This window comes from Juglans microcarpa x Juglans regia, chromosome 2D (genome assembly GCF_004785595.1).
Source record: "Juglans microcarpa x Juglans regia isolate MS1-56 chromosome 2D, Jm3101_v1.0, whole genome shotgun sequence".
NCBI classification, from domain to species: Eukaryota; Viridiplantae; Streptophyta; class Magnoliopsida; order Fagales; family Juglandaceae; genus Juglans; species Juglans microcarpa x Juglans regia.
The window spans coordinates 36,630,471-36,654,683 of NC_054596.1; the positions used below are offsets into that span (position 1 = coordinate 36,630,471).

Consider the following 24,213-nt stretch of genomic DNA (forward strand, 5'->3'; position numbering starts at 1 on the left):
AATTTTAAAATATATATAACAGTTCAATTTGGTCTGATTTGGTTTGATCTAAAATTTATAGACTTGGGAACTGAATCGAATTTGCTCAAACCATAATTTATGAGATCGAAATCGATCGATCTGAAACTCGACCCGATTAAATCTGGACCGAACCATTCAATCCGATTAATTTTTTGGGTCCGGTGTGAACTCGCACCCTTAAATTGTAGGAAAACACTAGTATGATGTCCTAACTTGACCGTTCATTTTGACCGCTTGTCAAAAATATATATTTTTTTTACTTAGTGATTAAAGAAGTATTTTTAAGTGTATTGGTATATTTTTTTATTTTTTAAAAATATTTAAATGTATTAAAAAATATTAAATGAAAAAAGTAAAAAAATAAAAGACTAAACGGTACATCTAAGTTTCTAACGATAAATACTGGACTGCAAAATAGCATTGCCCTAAATTGTATTGTAGAGATATTTTAAGAACAATAAATATAAAACAATTGGGAGAAAGGACGAGTCGGTGAAAATATCAAACAGAAATTATTAAATAAATAATAGCAAAATTACCAAAAGAGAATCGACATGATCATCACATGTCCAAAAAACAAAAAGGAAAGGAAAAAATAAGAAATAGGTGGTTTTCATTTCAACAATTTCTTTCTTTACCACTATTATATTCCAAAAATCTACCTCGTTTCCCCTCTCTTCTTCTCTCTCTCTCTCTCTCCCTCCCTCACTCTGCTCTGTGCAAGACGGCGTAAGTTTTGATCTAGTCTTGCCTTTAATTCAGGTATCTCTTTTTCTGGTCTTGTTGTTTGTGTTCTTTATATGAACTTTTTGTTTTTTTTTTTTTCTTTGGCAAGCTTTTGAAACTTAATGGTTTTCTTTTGTTGGCAATCTATGGGAATCGATGAGCTTCGGTCATTGAATCTTATGGGATTTTGATGAAGGTATATATGTGTCAAATATGGGACTTAGATTCTCCTCGGATTGAATGTAATTTGATAGTTAATAATGCATCCTATCTTTTCTACTTGGGGGCTCAACCGCTCTAATCTGTTTCTTTCTCTTCTTTTGGGGAGGGTCAATCTTTTGGGTGTCTTCAATTTCGTTTTATGGGCTTTGCATGCGTGATTTGGTGATGGGCAGATCTGGGTGCTCCAACTAGTTGCGAGGAAAAAAGATATGGAAGGAAATTTTGAGAACGCGTCTCAATTTTTCGTGTTATTTTTCCTGAATGTGAAGATTTTTGCTCAAATACGGATGTGGTTGTGTTAGGGAAAGTCGGTATCAAGTATTTTGTTTTCTGGAGTAGGCAATAGGCAAAACCTAAGTTTGGAAATTTTGTACCTATTCTTCTTTAACACCCTTTCAGCTATCAACCAGTCTTATGTGCGAATGGGATCTAATTTAGTATGGATGCGATTTGGTGTGGTTGTTTATGAAGTTGATTGCTTTTGCTTTTGCTTTCTGGAAGTGTATTGTATACTGGGTAAGTTTTATTTAGACTGTGTTTTGCTCAATTTATTTTAGTTTTAGCTCACTTTACAAAAGTCATTCTTGAAAAAAAAAACGTTGAGATTGCTTGGTGTTTTTACTAAACCGACTTGAATTCTTAGATATCCAAGATCTGGAGTAATTTCTGTAGTTGTTTGCATCTTCCATTTTCTGGCACTAAACTTTTGTTGGACCGCAACTGGAAATGTTTGACTTGGACCTCTGTAGTGTTCAGGCTTCTGTGCAATATAAATGAAAAATCACCAGATATACTCCAAATCAGAAATTATTTGTATTGATCGATTTATCACCAAATGGGGTGAGTTAAATATCAATTTTAATGAAAATATTTACCAGATTTATTGGTATTGTTGTATTTGGTTGTGCTGTTGCTACCGAAATTCATTTCATTATTAGTCAATTATTAAAAGTAATAACTTATAGGCTCTAACTTTATCTAAAATTCAATAACCTTTCATGAATCCAGTCAAAGGTAAAAAAGCATGAACCGAGAAAGAAAAAATAAAACATTCTTGGAAAACTAAAAGACTGCTAATTTTAATTGAAAGTTACTAATTCAATCGGAAGTGATGTTTTTCATTTAATGACCTTAACTTTAGGTAGATATAGTATTTAGTATTCGTTTAATGGTGTATATAATGGGGGAGCAGATGATGTGGCTAAAGGGGAGCAAAGTTCTCTCCTACAAAATTTATATATTATAATAGGTGGATAATAGATTTTTCACTTGTAATGAAATCTTCTTTTTCATGGATGTATCTTTAAGATGGTTGCTCATCACTTCAGGGTTGAGATTCTTAGGGAAGTCATCTACTTGACAATGAGAAGCAGAAAAGATTACGTTTAAGCCATTTTGATATTCTTTGGTTTCATATAAAATGGAAGATGATAATGGGCTTGAGCTTAGCTTGGGTTTATCTTGTGGTGGATTGTCTATCAAGTCCAAGGGTAAAAATGGCAGCTCCTCAGATATCAAGTTAGAAGAAGGTGATAGAGGGAATAAAGTAGTGGATGATTTTAAGAACTTTCTCCAAGCCGGCACCCAGAAGCAAGACTCAAGTACCGGATCGCAGAGAAGTGAGTCAATAAAACTTAAGGAGAACTTTTTTAATGACCTCTCCAAGACCACTGCTGAAGCAGATGCTTCTATAAACTTGAATGGGAGAGGAGTCTGGGTTGCAAACATTAACAAGTCTGCCGAAATTGAGGAAGAAAAACGACTAGAGGCAGTTAACAAGCGCAAGATGATGTTTGATGAGATAAACCATCAAAAGAAGCATGAGAGAGAAGCGCATGCTGTTTTCCATGAGAAGACTAGAGCATCCCACATTTCCATAACAACAGATGATGGTTCAACTGCTGAAAATGAAGATGTGGCAGAATCTGAAGTTGAGGGCTCAACATCAAGGTTTGTTTCACAACATGATGATGGCCCCAAAAGATTCTTTGGAGTTGGTGGGTCTTCTGAGGTTCCAAAGGAGATTCATGGGCTGGCTGATTCAAGCGGTGTGGACTTAAATGGGCAAAAGAGGTTTAATAGTCCGTCGGAAAATGAATTTAAGCTTGGCAATATGACCTATGGTGTTCCTTTCTCCATCCAAGCGGTAAACATGATGAATGTGCCTTACTCTTTACATGTGAAGGAGTCAAACTCTGTTGGGGTACCCAGCACATCAGGCCATCCACCCCCGGGAATGTTGCAGGCAATGCCTTCTGCCGGTAGTGATCGATCAGGGACACAACCTGTGAATCCTGGAAACTTGCCACAACAGCTTCCTATGTTTGGGTATTCGCCAGTCCAGCTTCCTATGTTAGACAAGGATAACTCCTGGGGTTTGGTTTCTCAACCACAACAGTTCCACTCACCCTATGCTGGCAGAAGTCCACCAAACTCAGGTAAAATGTCTCAAGGTTTCATTTTTAACTGTTTTAGAACTTACTAGGAAACATGGTTGAATTCCAGTTGGTGGACAAGCGTTTGGTCTAATATACTCAGTTTTTACCTTTCCCAATTCCTCAGCACACAAAGGAGCCTTACCTTTCATGACTATGAACTGCATATAGTTGAAATGTCAATGTTGACTCATTTGTTGTTCATCATTGCTTTGTCACCTGGCGTAGGATGCTAAATTAATTCAATAACTAAAGCCCTAGGGAGAACTGGGATTACTCAGCCCGAGTTTGATTCACATTAAAGTTTAACTGGTTGCAGGATATTATTGCATGACACTGCCATGGTTAATAGTTATGCAAGGGGATGATATCTTTCAACCAGTGAAATTAGGACCTATTCCAATGGCCTAGTGTCTCTGTCTATCCCTTGCTATACTGTTATTAAAAATTAACTGTTGAGAGTTCTGCTAAAATTGATTACTGATATTGACCGTATGGTGTTATGTTTTACTGCGGGTCAAGGCTTATGATTGGAAATGAATTCTTACCCTTTTTTGTATTGATGTGCCTGCCATTGCTGGTAATTCCACCTAATTCATCAGAGGCTACACAATATGATGGGAGGACATTAGAACGGGCCAAAGGTGATAGCAAACAGCATGGCCCTGAGGAAGGCTCCTCTTCTCAGGTGGAAGAAGATCTGAAAGGGAGTAGCACAAACCTTAAGGCAAAAGATGCTTCTGATCGTTCAACAGCAGATGGTTCATTAATCAATTTTTCAGCTATAAAGCCGGGCATTGCAGCAGAGCTGAAATTTGGGGGATGTGGCTCTTACCCCAACCTACCATGGGTTTCTACCACTGGTTCAGGCCCAAATGGTAGAAAAATTTCTGGTGTTACTTACAGATACAGCACAAACGAAATTAAAATTGTGTGCGCTTGTCATGGTTCCCATATGTCTACTGAAGAGTTTGTTCGGCATGCCAACGAAGAGCATGTTAATCCAGAGAATGGCACTAGTCCAGTGACATTTCCTGGTAGCAATCCTGCTGCCTCTTCTCAGATCTGATTCTGTATCATTATGTACAATTAGACTATTAACTCTTGAAAATTATGGAGGAAAACCTGGCTATGGTCTTGTCTACTCCTGTGAGATTCCTCCTTTTCTCTATGTGCTTGCTTAGTTATCTGTCTTAGTTTATTCAGTTGGCTTGGCATCTGCAATCAAATATTGCATTTGTATGTAATAATGTTCTACTGTCATCCATTGGTCAAATAGTGGAATCAAGCCTTTCACAGTACCTCTTGAGAAAAATGTTACCACTTTTGTTTAAATGGTACAAGTTTTAGCTGCTTTGTGAGACCCAACATGATCCCCCACTAGCTTATGGGATTTGTTGTCTTAAATGTCAAAAGTAGAATTCTTGTTGTCAGGGTACTGCAACTGACCTTGTATGGTTGGTATGAGGCTTCGATGAGGATGATATTTGTAGGTAAAATTGCATATAGTTTCAAGTAGCTCATTCATTATGAACTTCTCCTGTGAATATCTAATACTGGTTTGTGGAATTAGTGCGTACTAAATGACACTACTGGGCAATATGGGCTACCTGAGAATCTTTTACTAACTTCCAGGAATACATTTTCAATTAAACAGAAACGTCTCCAAATCTAATTCAGTCGTTTTCCTGAACTACTAGAGCTTATTTTTACAAGACAAAACAAGCTTATTTATTGCAAATGCTTGGGACTAATGGAAGAAAATAGAAGAGACTTTGCCATAGTAGTACGGCTTTTGTGCTGCGCTGCACTGCACCAGTTTCAACTTTTTACAAAAGAGCCCAGAAATGCTGGCGGCTGGCCGATAAGGATGAATTTTAATATTCAAAAAGCCATTGCAGCTATGACCTAAGATGGTGGTGCGCACATATAGATTATTGATCGGGGCTGAATCCATTTATCTTTTTGGAGCTGACTTTTGGTGGTAGCTGCCAAGCAAGTACAGCTTTACCTCTTACATGGGGCACAGGCCACAGTTACGTACAAGTTACAAGAAGACAAACACTACATATATATTCCTCTCCTACATATGCAAGAACATTAGCATATGGACGAGCTTGTGTTGAAATATTTATCACTTTTCTAGCGTTACCAAAAATTAAAAACAGAAGTATTCCTTGAACGTTCAAACTTCTTTTCTTTTTTCTTTTTCCCTCAAGAACATAAAAGTTTTTTTTTTTTAACGGTATTCCTCGGTCATAATTGTTTATGCACCTTCTTCATTTATGACAGGGAAATGCCGTTAAAAAAAAAAAAAAAGAAAAAAAAAAAAAAAAAAAAAGAAGAACTTTAGCACTTGCAAACTAGTTTTATCTTCTCTTTCAATAATATACAACAATATTTTTTACAACACTTTTTATAATATATGATGTAAAATGAGAATATTTTAGTAAAGTGGTCTTACTTTTATATGGTATTTTACAATAATATTCCTCCTTTTAAAATATGATTATGAAATATATTGTAAAAAGTATTTTGTGTTTATCATTTTTCATATTATAATAAATGAAAAATAAATCGCATAAATAATAAATACTCTATGCTAGAGACGGGAGTGGCTTTTAACTAACATTTTCTGCAGTTTTTAGAGAGCAATTAATTTTATTTTTAAAATATGCATTTATATAGGATATAAAAAGGAAAATCAAAAGATTTAAATTATGAAAAAAAAAAGAGATATGATTTTCGCATTTTTTTTTTATTTTAATATGAAGCTCCTTTAACTCAAAAGGAATGAATTTGTAGGGCGATGAAGAAGAAGTTGAAACAATACAGGTGTAAGAAAAAAAAAAGCCTGATACTGACAACTTACATTATTCGTATTGGTCACGAATCTACTATGATCTGTCATGTTTAAATTATGAAAAGTTATATACATAAAAAAATTATATAAAAATAAATTTACACACTGACGTAATTTTATAAAATTTGTTAGATCTATTTCATAATAAAAATAACTTTACAATCTGACGTATCACATGAAGACATATCAGTTTATAGATTTATTTTTGTGTAATTTCTTTGTGTCTAAAATATTTCCTTTAAATTATTAACAGCAATTTTGTCGTGCCTCATGTGCATCTTCAAAGAAACACGGCCGGTTTTGTGTTTATTCTTTACATCTTGGTTTTCATGTGCTGAGAAATAATATATATATATATATATATATATATATTCCAAAGTTCTAATTATTATATGCTTATTAAACATTTCCCTTCAAATGATTGAAATTGACATTTTATTATTATATCTTAAACTATAAAAAATAATTAACAAGCAGCAAATTTGTCCAAATTCTTTACCTTTAACTCATGCACGCAAAGCCTTGATTGTTTTGCAAGCTACCTCACATCAACACTTCAGACCCCATTAATTGTCCACAAGACATTGTGCTCTCTAGAATAAATACCCTTTTTTAATTTCTAGCCAGGGTTTTTCCTCCTATGTATATATCCTTTTCATCGATTGTCTGGAATTGTTAAAGCAATCCCAAGGGTTTATTTCGTTTGGTGAAAGATATGAAATGAAATGAGAAATTTGTAAAAATTAATGTTAAGAAGGTGTTCGCTATGTCCTGTTAGACGTGTTCTTTAGTATGTTTAATTTTTTTTCTTTTTTTTAATATTCTTAATCATTAAGAAAAAAAATATAAAATTTTACTAATAGTCACTTCTTTAATTATTAAGAAAAAAAATTAAAATATCGGAGCGGTAACTTTGAGGCGGCCAAGTATCGTCTTCGATTTGTAAATAATAATGAAATAATCTCTGAATAGTATTAAAATAGTTTGAGTTAATATGTTTTATTAGATTTTGAGAAAAAAGAAATAGCAAATTGAATAAAAATATTATAAAGTTATAATAATTGTGTTGGGTGGCCCTATCTACATTTTTTTTATTGTTTGTTTCTCTTTTCCTGTCTTTTTTTTTTTTTCCTTTATAGTTTTCACAATCACATTATTTTTTAAAATAAATAAATAATAATAATCCTGAAATGACATAGAAAAATAATAGATATATCAGTATACTTAAAAAGAATTATTAACCATAATAGATAAAAATGGCTTTTGATTAGCTATTTTAGATAGAAATATAGATAGATCATAAGAAACACAGAATTTATGTATGTATGTATGTATGAATTAAACACGTGTTCATAGATATGAGTTAGGCTTTATTACGTTTTATTTTGATATGTGACAAAGAATCTCTTTAAAAGTCTCTTATGGAGTACAAGTTTGGTAGTTTGATATACTTTAGATCTACAAACTCTATCTACTAATATCAACTTGAATTGTGTGAAGGCTCAAATCTAGGGCCAAGCTAGAACCCCCTCTCCTAATTTCCTCCTTTTTTTTTTTTTTTTTTTGGGGGGGGGCTTCTGGCCTCCACCCTCCACCACTAACCAGAAAGAAAGTCCCATAATTCCTTAGAGATCTTGGAAAGCAACTCCGCCCCAGTATATATATTATATATATATATATATATATATATATCTTTGTCTATTTTCATTCACATATTTACCTTTTTTTGTCAAAATTCTCATCCTTGACTTGGGAAACTAACTTGAAGTGGTGATTTAGTTAGACTAATTTGCAATAGAGATTTTTTTTTTTTTTTTTTTTAACATTTTACGAATTAAGGCTCCGTTTGGCAATACAATTGTTCTAAGATATTTTCTTTCCAATCATCACGTAAATATAAAATACTTTTTTAATTTTAAATCTTCAACTTTTTCATCTAATCATTACCTAATCATTACAACTTTTTTAAACTCTCAAACAAAACACGAAAAACAATACTAATTTTTTAAATTTCAAAAAAAAAAAATCAAATATTTTTTAAAATTTTATAATATTTTTGTTCAACTTTTTCTCTCTTTTTTTCTAAAACTTAATAAAACATTATAACTCAAATAACTTCACTACTATTCTAAGTATCCAAACATAACTAACTAACATAAGTGCGTGGATCATGACCTTTACACTGAGATAATCAGCGGCAGTATAGGTATAATAGAACAATTAGATCCAACCCCATTGACTTTTCTTGTGGGTATTTTAATGCATGCCAACTAGTTTACCACTTACATCTAATAATACTTTCATGTTCTCCTTCAGTTTAATTGAATATACATAAACACATATATATAACCATATAAAGGATACCTTGGTTTTCATGCATAGACTTTTACTAAAGATGATGTTAATTTTTCATTGATGAAACTTCAAATTAGAGTCTGAACCAAAAATTGTGGATGTAAATAAGAATTGGACAGTAATTCATGGAGGAAAATGCAATTAACTTAGCCCCGGTTTGGATTAGAAACTCACCTCAACTCATCTCATCTCATTATTACAATCTTCTTAAGTTTTTACATAAAATACAATAAACAATTCAACTTTTTCAAATCTCAAAATAATAATAATATTAAAAAATAATATTCTAACAATATTTTATTCAACTCATCTAAAACATCTCAACTCAAAAGAAGTGAACAGTCACTCATTGCATCAGCCATCATCAGGTCAGTTTTGAACCATAGTTTCCAAATGCAAAGCCAGAGTATGATCAAATGCGTCAGCGCTTATATATGCAACATGGTCCATATTCCTGATGAACAGTTCATATTGACTGCATGCATTAAGATCAATTTCGTAGCTCTCCAATGATGTCAGATGATTTTTAATTATGTTTGTAAACTTGATATTTTGTAGGTCTAATGATGTCAGATTGGTTTAGTTTATAGAATTCAGAAAAGAGGTTCTATTCTCACCCTCTGCAGAACACAGACAATGTCATTGGCCAAAGTCTATTTGTTTAAAACTGTAAGCTTGTCCATATTGTCATCACTACCAAATCTCAAAACATTTAATACTTAAGCTAAGATCAAAAGATTATAAATTAAATTAGTACCCATGAGAAATGTCTATGAAGAAACCAAGGAAATTTTGGCAAAACAGAAGGATTGCCTTTTGGGGGAAGTAACAACCCCATGATCTCAGACTATTTATATAAATTACAAAGTTATCTGCACAAACAATGAGTATTTTACATTTTTCCAGAAGAATGCTTGCCGGAGAGCTCTAGAATTCTGAGAAAGTCTTGATAACTCGACAAAACCCGGCAGCCATGATTCGATTGAGTTTTCTCATTTTGCATATTTATTTCATGTTCTTCCATGTCAAAGCACAAACGTCCTCCAACCTAGGGGATGAATCACAAAGTTTTCAACCTAGTCTTGCTGTTGTCTTGGGGATCCTCTTAGTCATGTTCTCATTGACAATCCTTCTCCTTGTCTATGCAAAATTCTGTCACAGGAGAGCTTCCGTTCATGGCAATACACAACACTTGGGATTTATCCGATCAAGCTCTCGATTTTCCGGCATCGACAAGACGGTGATCGAGTCACTTCCTTTCTTCAGATTCTCTTCTCTTAATGGGTCAAAGGAAGGACTTGAATGTGCAGTATGCCTTTCCAAGTTCGAAGATATCGAAATCCTCCGGCTGCTGCCCAAGTGCAAGCATGCCTTTCACATTGACTGCATCGACAATTGGCTTGAAAAGCACTCAAGTTGTCCTCTTTGCCGGCACAGGGTCAGCGTTGAGGACCCAACAATTTTTACATACACAAATAGCATGAGATTGATGGACCAGTCGGAGATGAGAGACGACTCAACCATAGAGCTCTTTGTCCAGAGAGAAGAAGATCGTCGTGGGTCTTCAAGATTCAGTCTTGGAAGTAGCTTTCGAAAAGCTGGAAAGGTTGACAAGGAAGAGAAATCTTTGATGCAAGAAGAAGAAGCCGGAGATGGTGAGGAGGCACATGGAGTCTTGCATAAACATAATCACAAGATCATTGCATCTGATTTTGTTTTCAAGAACCGGTGGAGCAGCGTGAGTTCTTCAGACCTGATGTTCTTGAATTCGGAGATGCTTAACGCTACGTCAAGCAACAGGTTCTCTTCTTTGGATTCGAATAATGTTCAGTCGGCCTCCATAGCAGGAGGTTTAGAAAACGAGCAGATTGTGAAGATAAAGGAAGAGATGGAGATGAAGAGATCGTTTGATGGCAAGGTTAGCACACTGAACAAAACCAGTCCCATTTCATTTCCAGGACTTGCTTCTACATCAGATGCCACATTGAAATTAAGTCAGACATCAAGGTATATGAATCCGGGCGAGAGAAGATCAATGTCTGAAATCACTGCTGTTTCGAGGCATGGAGATTCGGGTATGAAGAACAGAATCAATGGGGAGTCTTCTTTGGTTGGAAATGATGTGAAAGAGGAAAGATTGAGGCGGCTTTGGTTTCCAATTGCCAGAGGAACAGTTCAATGGTATGCCAATAGAGAAAGGTCTCAACATTCTCAGAACACACAAACCTCTGCAGCATTAGATGTATAAAAAATCAGATTGATACATATATTTATATCTCCAAAGAATGTCTTTTCCATCACTGTTGCATAGGTCATAGTTCTTGAATTTCGCTGACATTTAATGGAGATAGAAGTCAGCTTGAGTTGATCATGGATACAGTTTTCATGTAGATTTTAGTTAGTATTTTGATAAAGCAAAGACTAATGTTGAGTTCAAAGGGAACAGATATACCTTTCATTTTTCATTTATGTTGTTTCTATGGTTTCACATGGTGTCATTACATTGTTTTCAATTTATGATGTTGTAGTGAGATTTTGATCTCCAAACAATGAAAGTAAAAGCCAATTTATTCATCAAGGTTCAGTACCTCTGCACTTGTTTTGCTTTTGTTTTGGGAAACAAACTCTTTTACATCATGAAGAAGGGAACTTATGCCAAAAGAAAGCCCAATAAAGATCATCCTATCTAATTGTTTGATCGAATTGAATGATCAAATTTCAGAGGGAGATAAATATGTCAAGTGGAGCCTACATTATTAAGGCCCCGTTTGGAACATAGATGTGGCGCCCCCGACCCCCACGTGTTATTTTTGTGGAGTTCGTGACACCGGGATGATGGATGATGACCACACGGATCACGCACCCCAACGACCAGTGCTCAAAGTGTGTACAACATGCAATAAATGTACAACATAATATTCGCAGCGGAGAAAATAAAAGGTCTTTCTTTATTAAGTACCAGAATTGTACAAAAAGCATTAAAATAACTTTACAAGAATTTTACAATCTTCCAACAGATAATTTAAAGAAAACAAATAACATAAGGGAAACAAATCCTAAAACGCTGAACAACATATTAACAACTTAAGCTTCTGGCGGAGTCGGTCCTTGAGGTTCATACTCGGGCTCTGCGTCAAACTCTACGGCACCATAAAACGGAACTGTAAGGTAAAACACCACAATGAGATTATGACATCTCAGCAAGTAATTAACCAAAACAACATTCAAGAGATTTAAAACACATTTATATAATCACGCATCCCCATACGGACAGAATAACAACCCACACTCAATTTCCCAAAAATACAATTTTTATACTTACACGAAAAATTTCATTTTTGGTCTCAATCATAATTATTATGAAATTACGCATGCACTACGGTCTCCCCTATGGACCGTCCGCACACCCTGGCTCTCTTCGTCACATCACGGGTAACGTCCGTGCATTAGACTTTGTAACAAGCGATGCCCAGTTCTGCGCCCAGCGCGTACATGACCAAGCATCCTCTAACCTCGCCAGCCAAAAGGTCACGGAATCGGTACGAGAGCGTTACCGTCTCGTCCATTCCCGTCGTCACCCTGCGACAACTCAGGAGATGTCACGTTAGTCTGTTACGATCCCGAGTGACCAGAGGAGCTCCACCAAGTTAATACCCCATCTCGACTTGGGGTTGTGATACACACGCACCCACATATTCAGTAACCAATGCAACAGACCACGTAACATCACAGCACATTTTAATAAAAACCATAAATATACAGTTCAATCATTTAATAGGAATATACAATTCATTTATAAAATTAATCCTTTATTTACAATTTCACCATTTCAAAATACACGTCATACCCAGTCCCCCAAATCGGCCCATGGCCCAATTCCAACAAATCATTACAATCACAGTTACATCAGAAATGACAGTTTACAAAATATAATTACAATAACTTTATTAATAAAACTGAAAAATTACATACACATGAAGATAGGTATTTCTGAAAGATCAAGCGAAAGAACGTTTGCTCAAGGTGACGGCTCAGTGGAACAATGCCCAAAAATTGGGTTTTATCACACGGCAACAACAAACACCAACCGATCGATTTTTCCTCAATTAGAACAAAACCAAGCACAACAAAATCTCAAACTCTCGAATTTAACATCCAAAACTCACAAATCTTAGAATCAAAAGCACTCGGCAAAGCCACACAACCACTCGGGTTCACTCAAAAATTCACAGACCAAACACTCCAATTACAAAGGGATGAAAAGTTTAAGAGAGACATAGATTGAGGAACTCGGAAACCCCAAAAACTTGAGGAACCCGTGGCCTTAAATAGGCCAAGTGTGGCAGTTGGAGGGACCGCATGTCACAGGGGTGGAAGAAAAGAAAACGGCAGCTCAAGCCATGCGTGGCAGTGCGGGTTGACAGCAGACGAATGATGGACACGGAGAAACCATGGAAGCTCGAGGTGGAAGGTGATGGTGGCCGTGTGAAGCCACGGCTTGACAGCAAGGCTTCGGAGCCTCCATCAAACGACACGGAGAGGAAGAAGCGAGATGAAGGTGGCGACAAACGGCTGAAATGCATGACTAAGGTCCGGTTGGCATCGGCAGCTGCTGCGTGGAGGAAGAGGAACCCGCTGGAAGAAAGAAGAAGAAGAAGAAGAGTTGCTGCTGCACGGCGCAAGAAGAAAAGGGATGAAACCCAAGACTCCATCAAAACGGCGTCGTTCGATTTAAGGGAAAGCTGGTTACCAAATGCCTCACGGGCCGGGCTCATAACGGGTTGGATCCACACAAGGGCTGGGCTTACCCTTTGCGCGGCCTGGGTTTAATTAAAACACACACACAACCCAAACAAAACACACACACAGCCCAAAAATAAAAATAATAAAATTCACAAGCCCAAACTAAAATAACACAATAACATAATTAAAATAATACACTAAATTTAAAAATATAAGGAAAAATACACCAAAATAAATTAAAATAAAATAACACAATTAAAGTAATTAAAACTTATGAAATTCTGGGATCTCACATCATTCCCCCTTAAAAGAAATTTCGTCCTCGAAATTGCCAAGTTCCTTCATTGATTCCGAAACAAGATACAATACAAAACTCAAAACAAACTTGAGAAAGAAAACAAACATTCAAAACTACTCGAACAAGTAAGGGTAGAACTTTCTCATGTCTGCTTCTCTCTTCCACAAAAAATCCTGAGCTAAAGGATCTTCCCAAGATACCATAACTAGAGGTATCGACTTGGATCTTAATTGTTGCTCCTTTCTGTCCAAGATCTGAGTTGGAACAACTTCATACGTGAGATCAGGCCGGAGTTGAATGCTCCCTGGATCAACGAAAAGTGGCTCCTGCTGACCAAAACTCTTCTTCAATGACGACACGAGGAAAACATCATGAATCTCTCCAAAATATTATGGCAAGGCAATACGATAAGCAATTGGTCCAACCTTCTCCAGAATCTGAAAAGGGCCAACATATCTCGGACTAAGTTTCCATTTTTTACCAAAACGCTTAACGTCTTTCATTGGAGAAATTTTGAGGTACACTCAATCACCTTCCTCAAATAATAGATCTCTTCTCCTCGTGTCCGAATAGCTTTTCTGACGACTCTGCGCAGCTACCATCTTGTCTCTTATAACTCGAACCTGATTCCTCATTTCCTGAATAATCTCTGGTCCAAGTAGGTTCCCTTCGCCAACATCATCCCAAAACAAAGGAGATCTGCACTTTCTCTCATAAAGAGCTTCATAAGGGGCCATTTGGATAGTCGCTTGAAAACCGTTATTATAAGCAAACTCTATAAGCGACAGAAGATTTTTCCAACTTCCCTTAAAATCCAAAACACAAGCTCGCAACACATCCTCAAGGGTCTGAATAGTGCGTTCTGATTGGCCGTCAGTTTGAGGATGATAAGCACTGCTGAAATTCAACTTGGTGCCCAAAGCTGTCTGTAAACTTTTCCAAAAGTGAGACGTGAATTGTGGGTCCCTATCTGACACTATACTGTTGGGTATTCCTTGAAGACGCACAATTTCCTTGACATATATCCGAGTCAAAGTTCCCAAAGTATCAGTGTTAGAAATAGGTAAGAAATGGGCGCTCTTGGTCAACCGATCAATAATAACCCAGATTGAATTCTTCCCACTAGGCGTCCTTGGTAGACCAATTACAAAATCCATTGCGATGTCATCCCATTTCCACTCAGGAATAGGGAGTGGTTGAAGATAGCCAGCAGGCCTCTGATGCTCATCTTTAACCTGCCGACAAGTTGTACATTTTGCAATAAACAAGACAATGTCTCTTTTCATTCTCTCCCACCAAAAACTTTTCTTCAAGTCTCGGTACATTTTTGTACTTCCAGGATGAACTGAATAAGGCGCTGCATGGGCCTCAGCCAAGATTCTTTCTTTAAATTCTGAATTTGTAAGAATCACCCTACGATTACGGAATAAAAGAATGTCATCTCTGCTTAGACTGAAATGCGCGGGTCCTTGTGACTTCTTGACTCTTTCTTTAATATCTAACAACTTAGAGTCATTTTCCTGCAGCGTCTTCAACTCCTCAAAATCAAGAATTCGGATATCATGAATTGAAGTCAACACCTCTTCCTGCTGTGAACTCGCAGCAAGAAGTCTCCTTATATCAGAAAGGAGAAAGTCTAACCCTGATAACTCAGCCTCATCAACTGAATAAGACTTCCGACTTAGTGCATCTGCAACCAGATTTGCTTTTCCTAGGTGGTACTTAATCTCACACTGATAATCACTGATTAATTCTAACCATCTCCTCTGTCTCGTGTTAAGATTTTTCTGCGAGAAAAGATGTTTAAGGCTCTTATGATCAGTGTAAATTTCACAAGTCTCACCATATAAATAGTACCACCAAATTTTGAGAGCGAAAACCACAACTGCTAATTCCAAGTCGTGCGTGGGATAATTCTTCTCATGATCCTTCAGTTGGCGGGATGCATACGCCACAACTCTTCCCTCCTGCATAAGAACACATCCCAAACCAAATTTGGAAGCATCACTAAAAACCACAAACGGCTTATGAGGTTCCGAAAGTGCCAAAACAGGTGCTGTAGTTAACCTCTTCTTCAGTTCCTAAAAACTCTTCTCGCATTTGTCAGACCAAACAAACTCCACATTTTTCCTGGTAAGAGTAGTGAGAGGTCCAGACAATCGAGCAAAACCTTCCACAAACTTGCGATAATAACCAGCAAGTCCCAAGAAACTTCGAATTTCGTGCACCGTTGAAGGACGTGGCCATGCCAATACAGCTTCGACTTAACTTGGATTAATTGCTACTCCATCCCGGGACATAATATGACCAAGAAATTTAATCTCCTCCAACCAAAATTCACACTTGTTCAGATTTGCAAAGAGTTGATGATCTCTTAACTTACCCAAAACCAATCGAAGATGACTGGCGTGCTCTTCCGGTTCTTAAGAATAAACCAAAATATCATCAATAAAAACTATCACAAAGGAATCTAGATAGGGTCGGAATACTCTATTCATCATATGTATATCCTGATCCTTTATCCTCAATTGATAGTATCCCGATTTTAAGTCAATTTTTGAAAAAGTAGTAGCACCTTGAAGTTGATCGAATAAATCATCAATTCGAGGTAGGGGATACTTATTCTTAATGGTTACTTTATTGAGCTCTCGATAATCTATACACATTCTAAGGGTACCATCCTTCTTTTTAACAAATAGCACTGGTGCTCCCCAAGGTGAAAAACTAGGCTGAATAAACCCCTTATCAACCAGTTCCTGCAATTGACTTTTTAGCTCTTTTAATTCCGCTGGCGCCATTCGGTACGAGGCCTTATGAACTGGTGCCGCACCGGATTCTAGATCAATGGAAAACTCCAAATCACGAACAGGTGGTAAGCCAGGCAAATCATCTACAAACACATCAGAGAACTCTCTCACAATCGAAATATCTGCAAAAGATTTCTTCTCCGAAAATGCAGACACCACATGAACCAAGAAGGCATCTGCCCCATTTGCTAAGTCCCTGCTTGCTTGAATGACAAATATAACTGCAGGTTTCGTCTTTATCTTACTTCCTGCAAACTCTAAATACTTTCCCCCAGGTAGTTGGAAACTAACAATCCGACTACGACAATTAATGCTGGCGAAATACTGATATAACCAATCCATTCCTAAAATAATGTCAAACTCAATTAATTTAAACCTTATCAAATCTGCCTTAAGAGTCATTCTATTAATAACCATAGGACAACCTAGGGTAACCTTCGAACACCACACAGTTTTCCCATTTGGTAACTTCACTACCAAAGACTGCGATAAAGGTTTAAAGATCAGGTTGCACATCCGTGCAAACGTGGCAGAAATGAACGACTGAGATGGCTACCGAGTCAAACAAAGTGCAAGCATAATAATCATACAGTCGAACTCTACCTAAAAAGATTTAAAACTACCAATTAAATTTAACAAAACAAAACACCCAATAAAGTAACTTCAAATGATTTGATAGAAATCTATACATGTGATGACTCCATCATTTTGGGTTTCCTGAGCTTCATCATCTACCTCACCAGGTGTCACTACGTAGACCCTAGCTTGAACAGTTGGTCTTGGGGTAGTCCTCCCACCACGGTAACCGCCTCGGTTCGCCTGCATCATAGTAGGGCAGCTGCGAGCAAGATGTCCCGTTTGCCCGCATCTAAAACACTGAATCCCAGACATGTGGCACTCGCCGACATGTGACCTATTGCATTTGCCACATACTGGCACTCAACCCCCCATTCGTACTCCGGTGGCCATCTGCGGTTGGGCTCCAGTCCTGGAAATAAACTTAGGTGCAGACCCCGAACTACTTCCTTTCCCGAAAACTCTTCTCTTTTGCCCAATTGGAGCAGCAACAGGATCAATAAACTCCCGCTCTGCAATCGAAGCAACCTCCACTAATTGCTGAAAAGTCAGAATTTGCAAACAAGCAACCTGTCTACGGATCTCTCGCCGTAGACCCTCCTGAAATCGCTCGATCCGCATCTCCTCTGTAGCAATCAAATGTGTAGCAAACTTCCCGAGTTCTATAAACTTCCGGGCATACTGCTCGACCGTCATCTCCCCTTGCACTAAATTGTTAAACTCTCGTGCCTTTTGTTTCCTCATAGTGTTCGGGAAGAAACGATCATTGAATTCCTTTTTAAACCGCGGCCAAGATACCGCTGCAATTGATCCTAACTCCATTTCCAGAAGCTCTCACTTGGTCCCCCACCAGGCAGTCGCGTCAACTTGCAACAGGTAACTTGCGTATAACGCCTTCTAAGTTTCAGTACACCCACAGATCTCAAATGTCTTTTCGATATCACTAATCCACCTTCCAGCATGAAGTGGATCCTCTTGTCCAGAAAAAGCAGGGGTCCTATAAGCTAAAAAGCGTTTGTACGGACAACCGTTCTGTTGCCCCCTTTGCGGCAGAAAATTCTGTTGAAGAAATTCTGTCATACAGGTTAAAGCTCTAGCCATGGCGAGATTCCCATCAGTACGAGACAAGTCAGTCTCAAGTTCCGGATGTGGCATTCCTGATTGGTCCATCTTTCTGATAAAACGTGTCTTTTAAAACTCGATATTTTTAAATTACAATAAAATTTTCTGGTACTGCACCTAGGTATTTATACGGTTTTACCCAGAATTAGACTACTCTGATACCACTTGTGGCGCCCCCGCCGACCCCCACGTGTTATTTTTGTGGAGTTCGTGACACCAGGATGATGACCACACGGATCACGCACCCTAACGACCAGTGCTCAAAGTGTGTACAACATGCAATAAATGTACAACATAATATTCGCAGCGGAGAAAATAAAATGTCTTTCTTTATTAAGTACCAGAATTCTACAAAAAGCAATAAATAACATTACAAGAATTTTACAGTCTTCCAACAGATAATTTAAAGAAAACAAATAACATAAGGGAAACAAATCTCAAAACGCTGAACAACATATCAGCAACTTAAGCTTCTGGCGGAGTCGGTTCTTCAGGTTCATACTCGAGCTCTGCATCAAACTCTACAGTACCATAAAAAGGAACCGTAGGGTAAAACATCACAATGAGATAATGACATCTCAGCAAGTAATTAACCAAAACAACATCCAAGAGATTTAAAACACATTTATATAACCACGCGTCCCCATACGGACAGAATAACAACCCACATTCAATTTTCCAAAAATATCATTTTTATACTTACACCAAAAATCTCATTTTCGGTCCCAATCATAATTATTATGAAATTACGCATGCACTACGGTCTTCCCTATGGACTGTTCGCACACTCTGGCTCTCTTCGTCACATCACGGATAACGTCCGTGCATGAGACTTCGTAACGAGCGATGCCCAGTTCCGTGCCCAGCACGTACATGGCCAAGCATCCTCTAACCTCGCCAGCCAAAAGGTCACGGAATCGGTACGAGAGCGTTACCGTCTCGTCCGTTCCCGTCGTCGCCCTACGACAACTCAGGGGATGTCACGTCAGTCTGTTACGTTCCCCAAATGACCAAAGGAGCTCCACCAAGATAATACCCCATCTCGACTTGGGGTCGTGATACACACGCACCCACATATTCAGTAACCAATGCAACAGACCACGTAACATCACAGCACATTTTAATAAAAACCATAAATATACAGTTCAATCATCCTTTATTTACAATTTCACCATTTCACAATACACGTCATACCCCGTCCTCCAAACCGGCCCATGGCCCAATTCCAACAAATCATGACAATCACAGTTACATCAGAAATGACAGTTTACAAAATATAATTACAACAACTTTATTAATAAAACTGAAAAATTACATACACACGAAGATGGGTATTTCTGAAAGATCAAGCGAAAGAACGTTTGCTCAAGGTGGCGGCTCAGCGGAACAGTGCCCAAAAATTGGATTTTATCACACGGCAACAACAAACACCAGCCGATCGATTTTTCCTCAATTAGAACAAAACCAAGCACAACAAAATCTCAAGCTCTCGGATTTAACACCCAAAACTCACAAATCTCATAATCAAAAGCACTCGGCAAAGCCACACAACCACTCGGGTTCACTCAAAAATTCACAGACCAAATACTCCAATTACAAAGGGATGAAAAGTTTAAGAGAGACATAGATTGAGGAACTCGGAACCCCCAAAAACTTGAGGAACCCGTGGCCTTAAATAGGCCAAGTGTGGCGGTTGGAGGGACCACGTGTCACACGGGTGGAAGAAAAGAAAACGGCAGCTCAAGCCATGCGTGGCAGTGCGGGTTGACAGCAGACGAATGATGGACACGGAGAAACCATGGAAGCTCGAGGTGGAAGGTGATGGTGGCCGTGTGAAGCCATGGCTTGACAGCAAGGCTTCGAAGCCTCCATCGAACGACACGGAGAGGAAGAAGCAAGATGGAGGTGGCGACAAACGGCTGAAATGTGTGACTAAGGTCCGGTTGGCGTCGGTAGCTGCTGCGTGGAGGAAGAGGAACCCGCTGGAAGAAAGAAGAAGAAGAAGAGTTGCTGCTGCACGGCGCAAGAAGAAAAGGGATGAAACCCTAGACTCCATCAAAACGGCGTCGTTTGATTTAAGGGAAAGCTGGTTACCAAATGCCTCACGGGCTGGGCTTATAACGGGTTGGATCCACACAAGGGCTGGGCTTACCCTTTGCACGGGCTGGGTTTAATTAAAACACACACACAATCCAAACAAAACACACATACAGCCCAAGAATAAAAACAATAAAATTCACAAGCCCAAACTAAAATAACACAATAACATAATTAAAATAATACACTAAATTTAAAAATATAAGGAAAAATGCACCAAAATAAATTAAAATAAAATAACACAATTAAAATAATTAAAACTTATGAAATTCTGGGATCTCACAATGGACTTCTCAGTTCAGTCTAATTTTAAGCCGAGTTTAACATCCAAACACTTAGCTCTCAAATCATTAAACTCATCTCAACTTAAAACCTTTTTACACGTGAGACTCGTAACCTTTTTGAAGTCAACACTTCTTTATACATGAGACTCACAACCTTTTTCAACTTTCCATAAATATATCTAAACTCATCTTAATATTCAAACACATCTAAACTCATCTTAGGTGAAGTCTTGCTTTTTGAAAGGAGTTTAGAGTGAGAGAGCTCTCTCCCTTCTCTCTAAACTTCCTAAAAAAAACCTTCGGCCAGAGGGGGTGGGAGCTACATCGTACCCTCGGACCATAGTCCGATGGGAAGGTCCCCTCCCCCCCCCTTTCCGCTTAGCCAGTGTTTTGGTGGGGTTTGGCACTCCCTACTCCGCTTAGTCGGGAGAGGGGATTGTATTATCTTTATCGTAGACAGAGTTGTGCTATCTCTTAGACTTAGGTATTAAGAGATAGGCCGTCTGGACTAGACCATGTCAGTCACGAATGTGTGCTGGGAAGATATTAACGACTGTAACTGGCTTGTTTTCAAGTCAACTTTATAACGTCCTTTATTAATGAATGGAATGTGATTCGTTTTACTCTAAAAATAAATAAATAAATAAAATAAAATTCATCTTAGGTGGGCCCCACAAAACCTATTCTATCATCTCAACTTACTCATAAAGAACTCAACTTATCTCAACTCAGCTCAACATCCAGATAGGACTAATTCTATCCGTGCAGGATTTTCGAGCAATATAGGCTCATATGAGCATTTAATGCATTGTCTTTCTCTCTCTGCATTGATCCATATAATGCATTCACATAATTGGAGAGTATCTTAGGTGAATGACACCCTGGTTCCATGCATGAAGCAACTTTTAGAAAGATATTCTATCCCAAAGAATCAGATGATCACAATAACCTTTACCGGAACTGAAGCAATTGCAAGATCCATTGGATCAGTATGATAAACCCTAAGAATTCTCCACCACTCTGTAACGTGCAAAATGTTGTCCTTTTGTTCTTTTGCTAAACAATATTGTAAAAACAAAAACTACTCGTGACACCGCCCAATCATGCATACTTGTTGGCTAAACGCAATGCACATCCCCGGAATCTCGCAAACATGCTACTTGTAAATATTGCACCTTTTATTTCATTTTCTTTGTTTCATTGTTTAAAAATGAAAAATGATACTTACAGTCTTAAGCTATATAAATCTCACACATTTCATTTGAAAAAAAATAGATAAATCTAATACTCACATGAAAAGAAAAATATTTTTTAACAGTAGATCTCAAAATTTTCCAAAAACAGTACCCGAGACTTGCATACTTTAAGATTATATCTAGTATTGCTCAATAAATAGATCATTCGAAATGATAATCTTGTTTATACATCCATCAAATCCCACGCAGTTTTCTTTTCCATGTCATCTATCGTGAAATGTCAATTCATGACTTCAAAACACACTTGCATCATTTATGATATTCGACTTCGCACCTACCAAATATGTTTTTAGAGCGATTAGAAAAAGTAGTACCGTCAATATAACCCGGCATGCATACATGATTTTTTTCTTTTTTTTTTAAATATATCATTTGAAGCATGAGTTGTATAGATGTTATTCATTAAATTAGCACATTATCAGCAACGGCATAGACGTAATAGCTAAAACCACTTTGTTCGTCTCGAATAAAGAAGGAATCCATCCATATTGGAATATCTTAAAATACATATTGATTTGTCGCTCATGCTTCATAATAATATGGTTTATTCCCCTTTCTCTTCCTTAATGAGTTTTGAATAATCCACAACTTTGTTTTGCATTGATCTATTAATAAATTTAAAAGAAGAGAAGATGCCATTTGGGGTATATGTTATGCAGATAGTTTAAAACTGTTGACTTGATATATGAGATATTGGGTGTACGCTAAATTATTGACTCATGGTTTAATAATTTAATGGTCTGTAGGTCTGCTGCTGACATGGTGCCTACATATCTCCTTTTTTATTATTGGTAGGAGGGTATTTAAATTTTGGACTAAGGTTAAAATATTGATGGATCATATGATTTTGAGGTTTCAATTTTCATGCAACTGGTGATGTGCTCATCTCAAAGTCAAAAAATAAATATTCTTGATCAACAAGTTTTCGGATCTCTGGGAAATATACCAATTAAGACTCCCCCATTCCCAAGCCTCCGTCGTCTCAAATCCAATTGGCCTAGTTTGGATAGCAAAATCTGTCTAACTCTCGTCTCAATATTTAATCACCATAAATAAAGACACTTTTCAATTTAAAATTTTTAACTTTTTCATCCCATGATTCAATCATTATTGTAATTTTTCCGAACGTTCAAACAAAACAAAAAAATTATATTAAAAAATTATATTCTAATAATATTTTAATTTTATAATATATTTATTCAATTTTTTTTTCTAAGCTTTTTCAAAATCTTATAAAATATATTAACTCAAATTATTTCACTATAATTTACAGATTATTTTTCATCTCATCTTCCTATTTAAAGGATATCTAATTTTTGGGTTAGAGATACGACTTGGGGCTTCATTGGGAAAGAAAATTATTTAAAATATGTGACATCAGTTGACACGATTGATAATACTAAAATTCAAGATGAAAAACAGTTGGTGTCACACCACTAACCATGTGTGAGATTCACATGCCCTCGAGTCTCCGCTAGTCCTATGCCAACACACGCCGTTTCAATGGAATAAACTCAGGTCTCGGATCTTACTTTTATCACACGCGTTGAAACTACAATGAAATGGCTTTACATGAGCCTCCCGACACTAGTGATCTCGTTATGCTTCCGCTTTTCCTAACCAGAAATAAGGAGGAAGAGGACCTAGGCCTCCATCAATCAACTATGAACAACACAATGCAGCAACCTTAACCTTGCCACGATTCTTGTTCCCACCCCTACCCATGTATCCTATATTAAGTTATTATTATAAAAATATAACTTGCTTAGATAAAACAAATACCCTAGGGTCGGCCTGCACATCATAGGAACCTCGCCAACAATGCTCAAAGCCGGACATATATATATATATATATATATATATATATATATCCACATTGTGTCCCATACACGCTTACTGCAGTAAGCGCCAAGACACGAGCCTCGGGTGCTCATGCAACTCTTCAATTTTTTTGCCTGCTTGTTCTTAAGAAACCCATTTAGCAGAGGTTCTTTTGAATTGTCCCCAAGAAACCAAAGAAGAGGAACACCACATGCAACTCGGCTAAAGCTAGAGTCTTGTGAAGTGACCCGCCACCGCCATGGTTCCAGAGCTTATTATATGCTATTTATTTTGATGGGGTTAGGGCTTTCATGGACTACGACAATATATATATATATATATATATATATATATATATATATATATAATGTTATGCAAAGAACTCAAAATTTCAAATTAAGCAAGAAACTAACAGCGCCACACATCAGAGAAAGTGAGAAGGCAAGTAAAAGGGCACAAATTGTTGAATCTTTCCAGTTCCAAAGCTCAGTGCTGGAACAAGCGTATACATCCAATGTATATTAACGACAATAAGAATGGAACAAAGACAAAATAAAAAAGAAAAATATAATATCACTCTCCCAAGC

General features: G+C 37.2%; 2 protein-coding genes across 4 annotated transcripts; both read left to right on the forward strand.

Annotated features, from left to right (window-relative positions):
* Positions 1-623: 623 nt before the first annotated feature.
* Positions 624-4,705, forward strand: LOC121251071 (ninja-family protein mc410). Of its 3 annotated transcripts, none has more exons than XM_041150378.1 (3): positions 624-783; positions 2,298-3,407; positions 4,007-4,705. In XM_041150378.1, the coding sequence occupies exons 2-3, from the start codon at positions 2,390-2,392 to the stop codon at positions 4,471-4,473; spliced, it is 1,485 nt and encodes a 494-aa protein (XP_041006312.1). In that variant the 5' UTR covers positions 624-783; positions 2,298-2,389; the 3' UTR covers positions 4,474-4,705. The 3 variants fall into 3 exon arrangements, with proteins under 3 accessions (XP_041006312.1, XP_041006313.1, XP_041006314.1); XM_041150379.1 differs by having other exon boundaries at positions 628-783; positions 2,278-3,407; XM_041150380.1 differs by lacking the exon at positions 624-783 and adding an exon at positions 821-943.
* A 4,612-nt stretch (positions 4,706-9,317) lies between these two features.
* LOC121251077 (E3 ubiquitin-protein ligase ATL42-like) lies at positions 9,318-11,120 on the forward strand. The gene has a single exon (XM_041150392.1). The coding sequence runs from the start codon at positions 9,596-9,598 to the stop codon at positions 10,868-10,870; it is 1,275 nt and encodes a 424-aa protein (XP_041006326.1). The 5' UTR covers positions 9,318-9,595; the 3' UTR covers positions 10,871-11,120.
* Positions 11,121-24,213: the final 13,093 nt, after the last annotated feature.

Bases quoted from the DNA above. Each gene is read 5' to 3' on its own strand.
- LOC121251071 (XM_041150378.1), top strand. From the start codon at position 2,390: ATGGAAGATGATAATGGGCTTGAGCTTAGCTTGGGTTTATCTTGTGGT. The intron at 3,408-4,006 runs GTAAAATGTCTC...CTAATTCATCAG, and splicing joins CAGAAGTCCACCAAACTCAG to AGGCTACACAATATGATGGG.
- LOC121251077 (XM_041150392.1), top strand. From the start codon at position 9,596: ATGATTCGATTGAGTTTTCTCATTTTGCATATTTATTTCATGTTCTTC.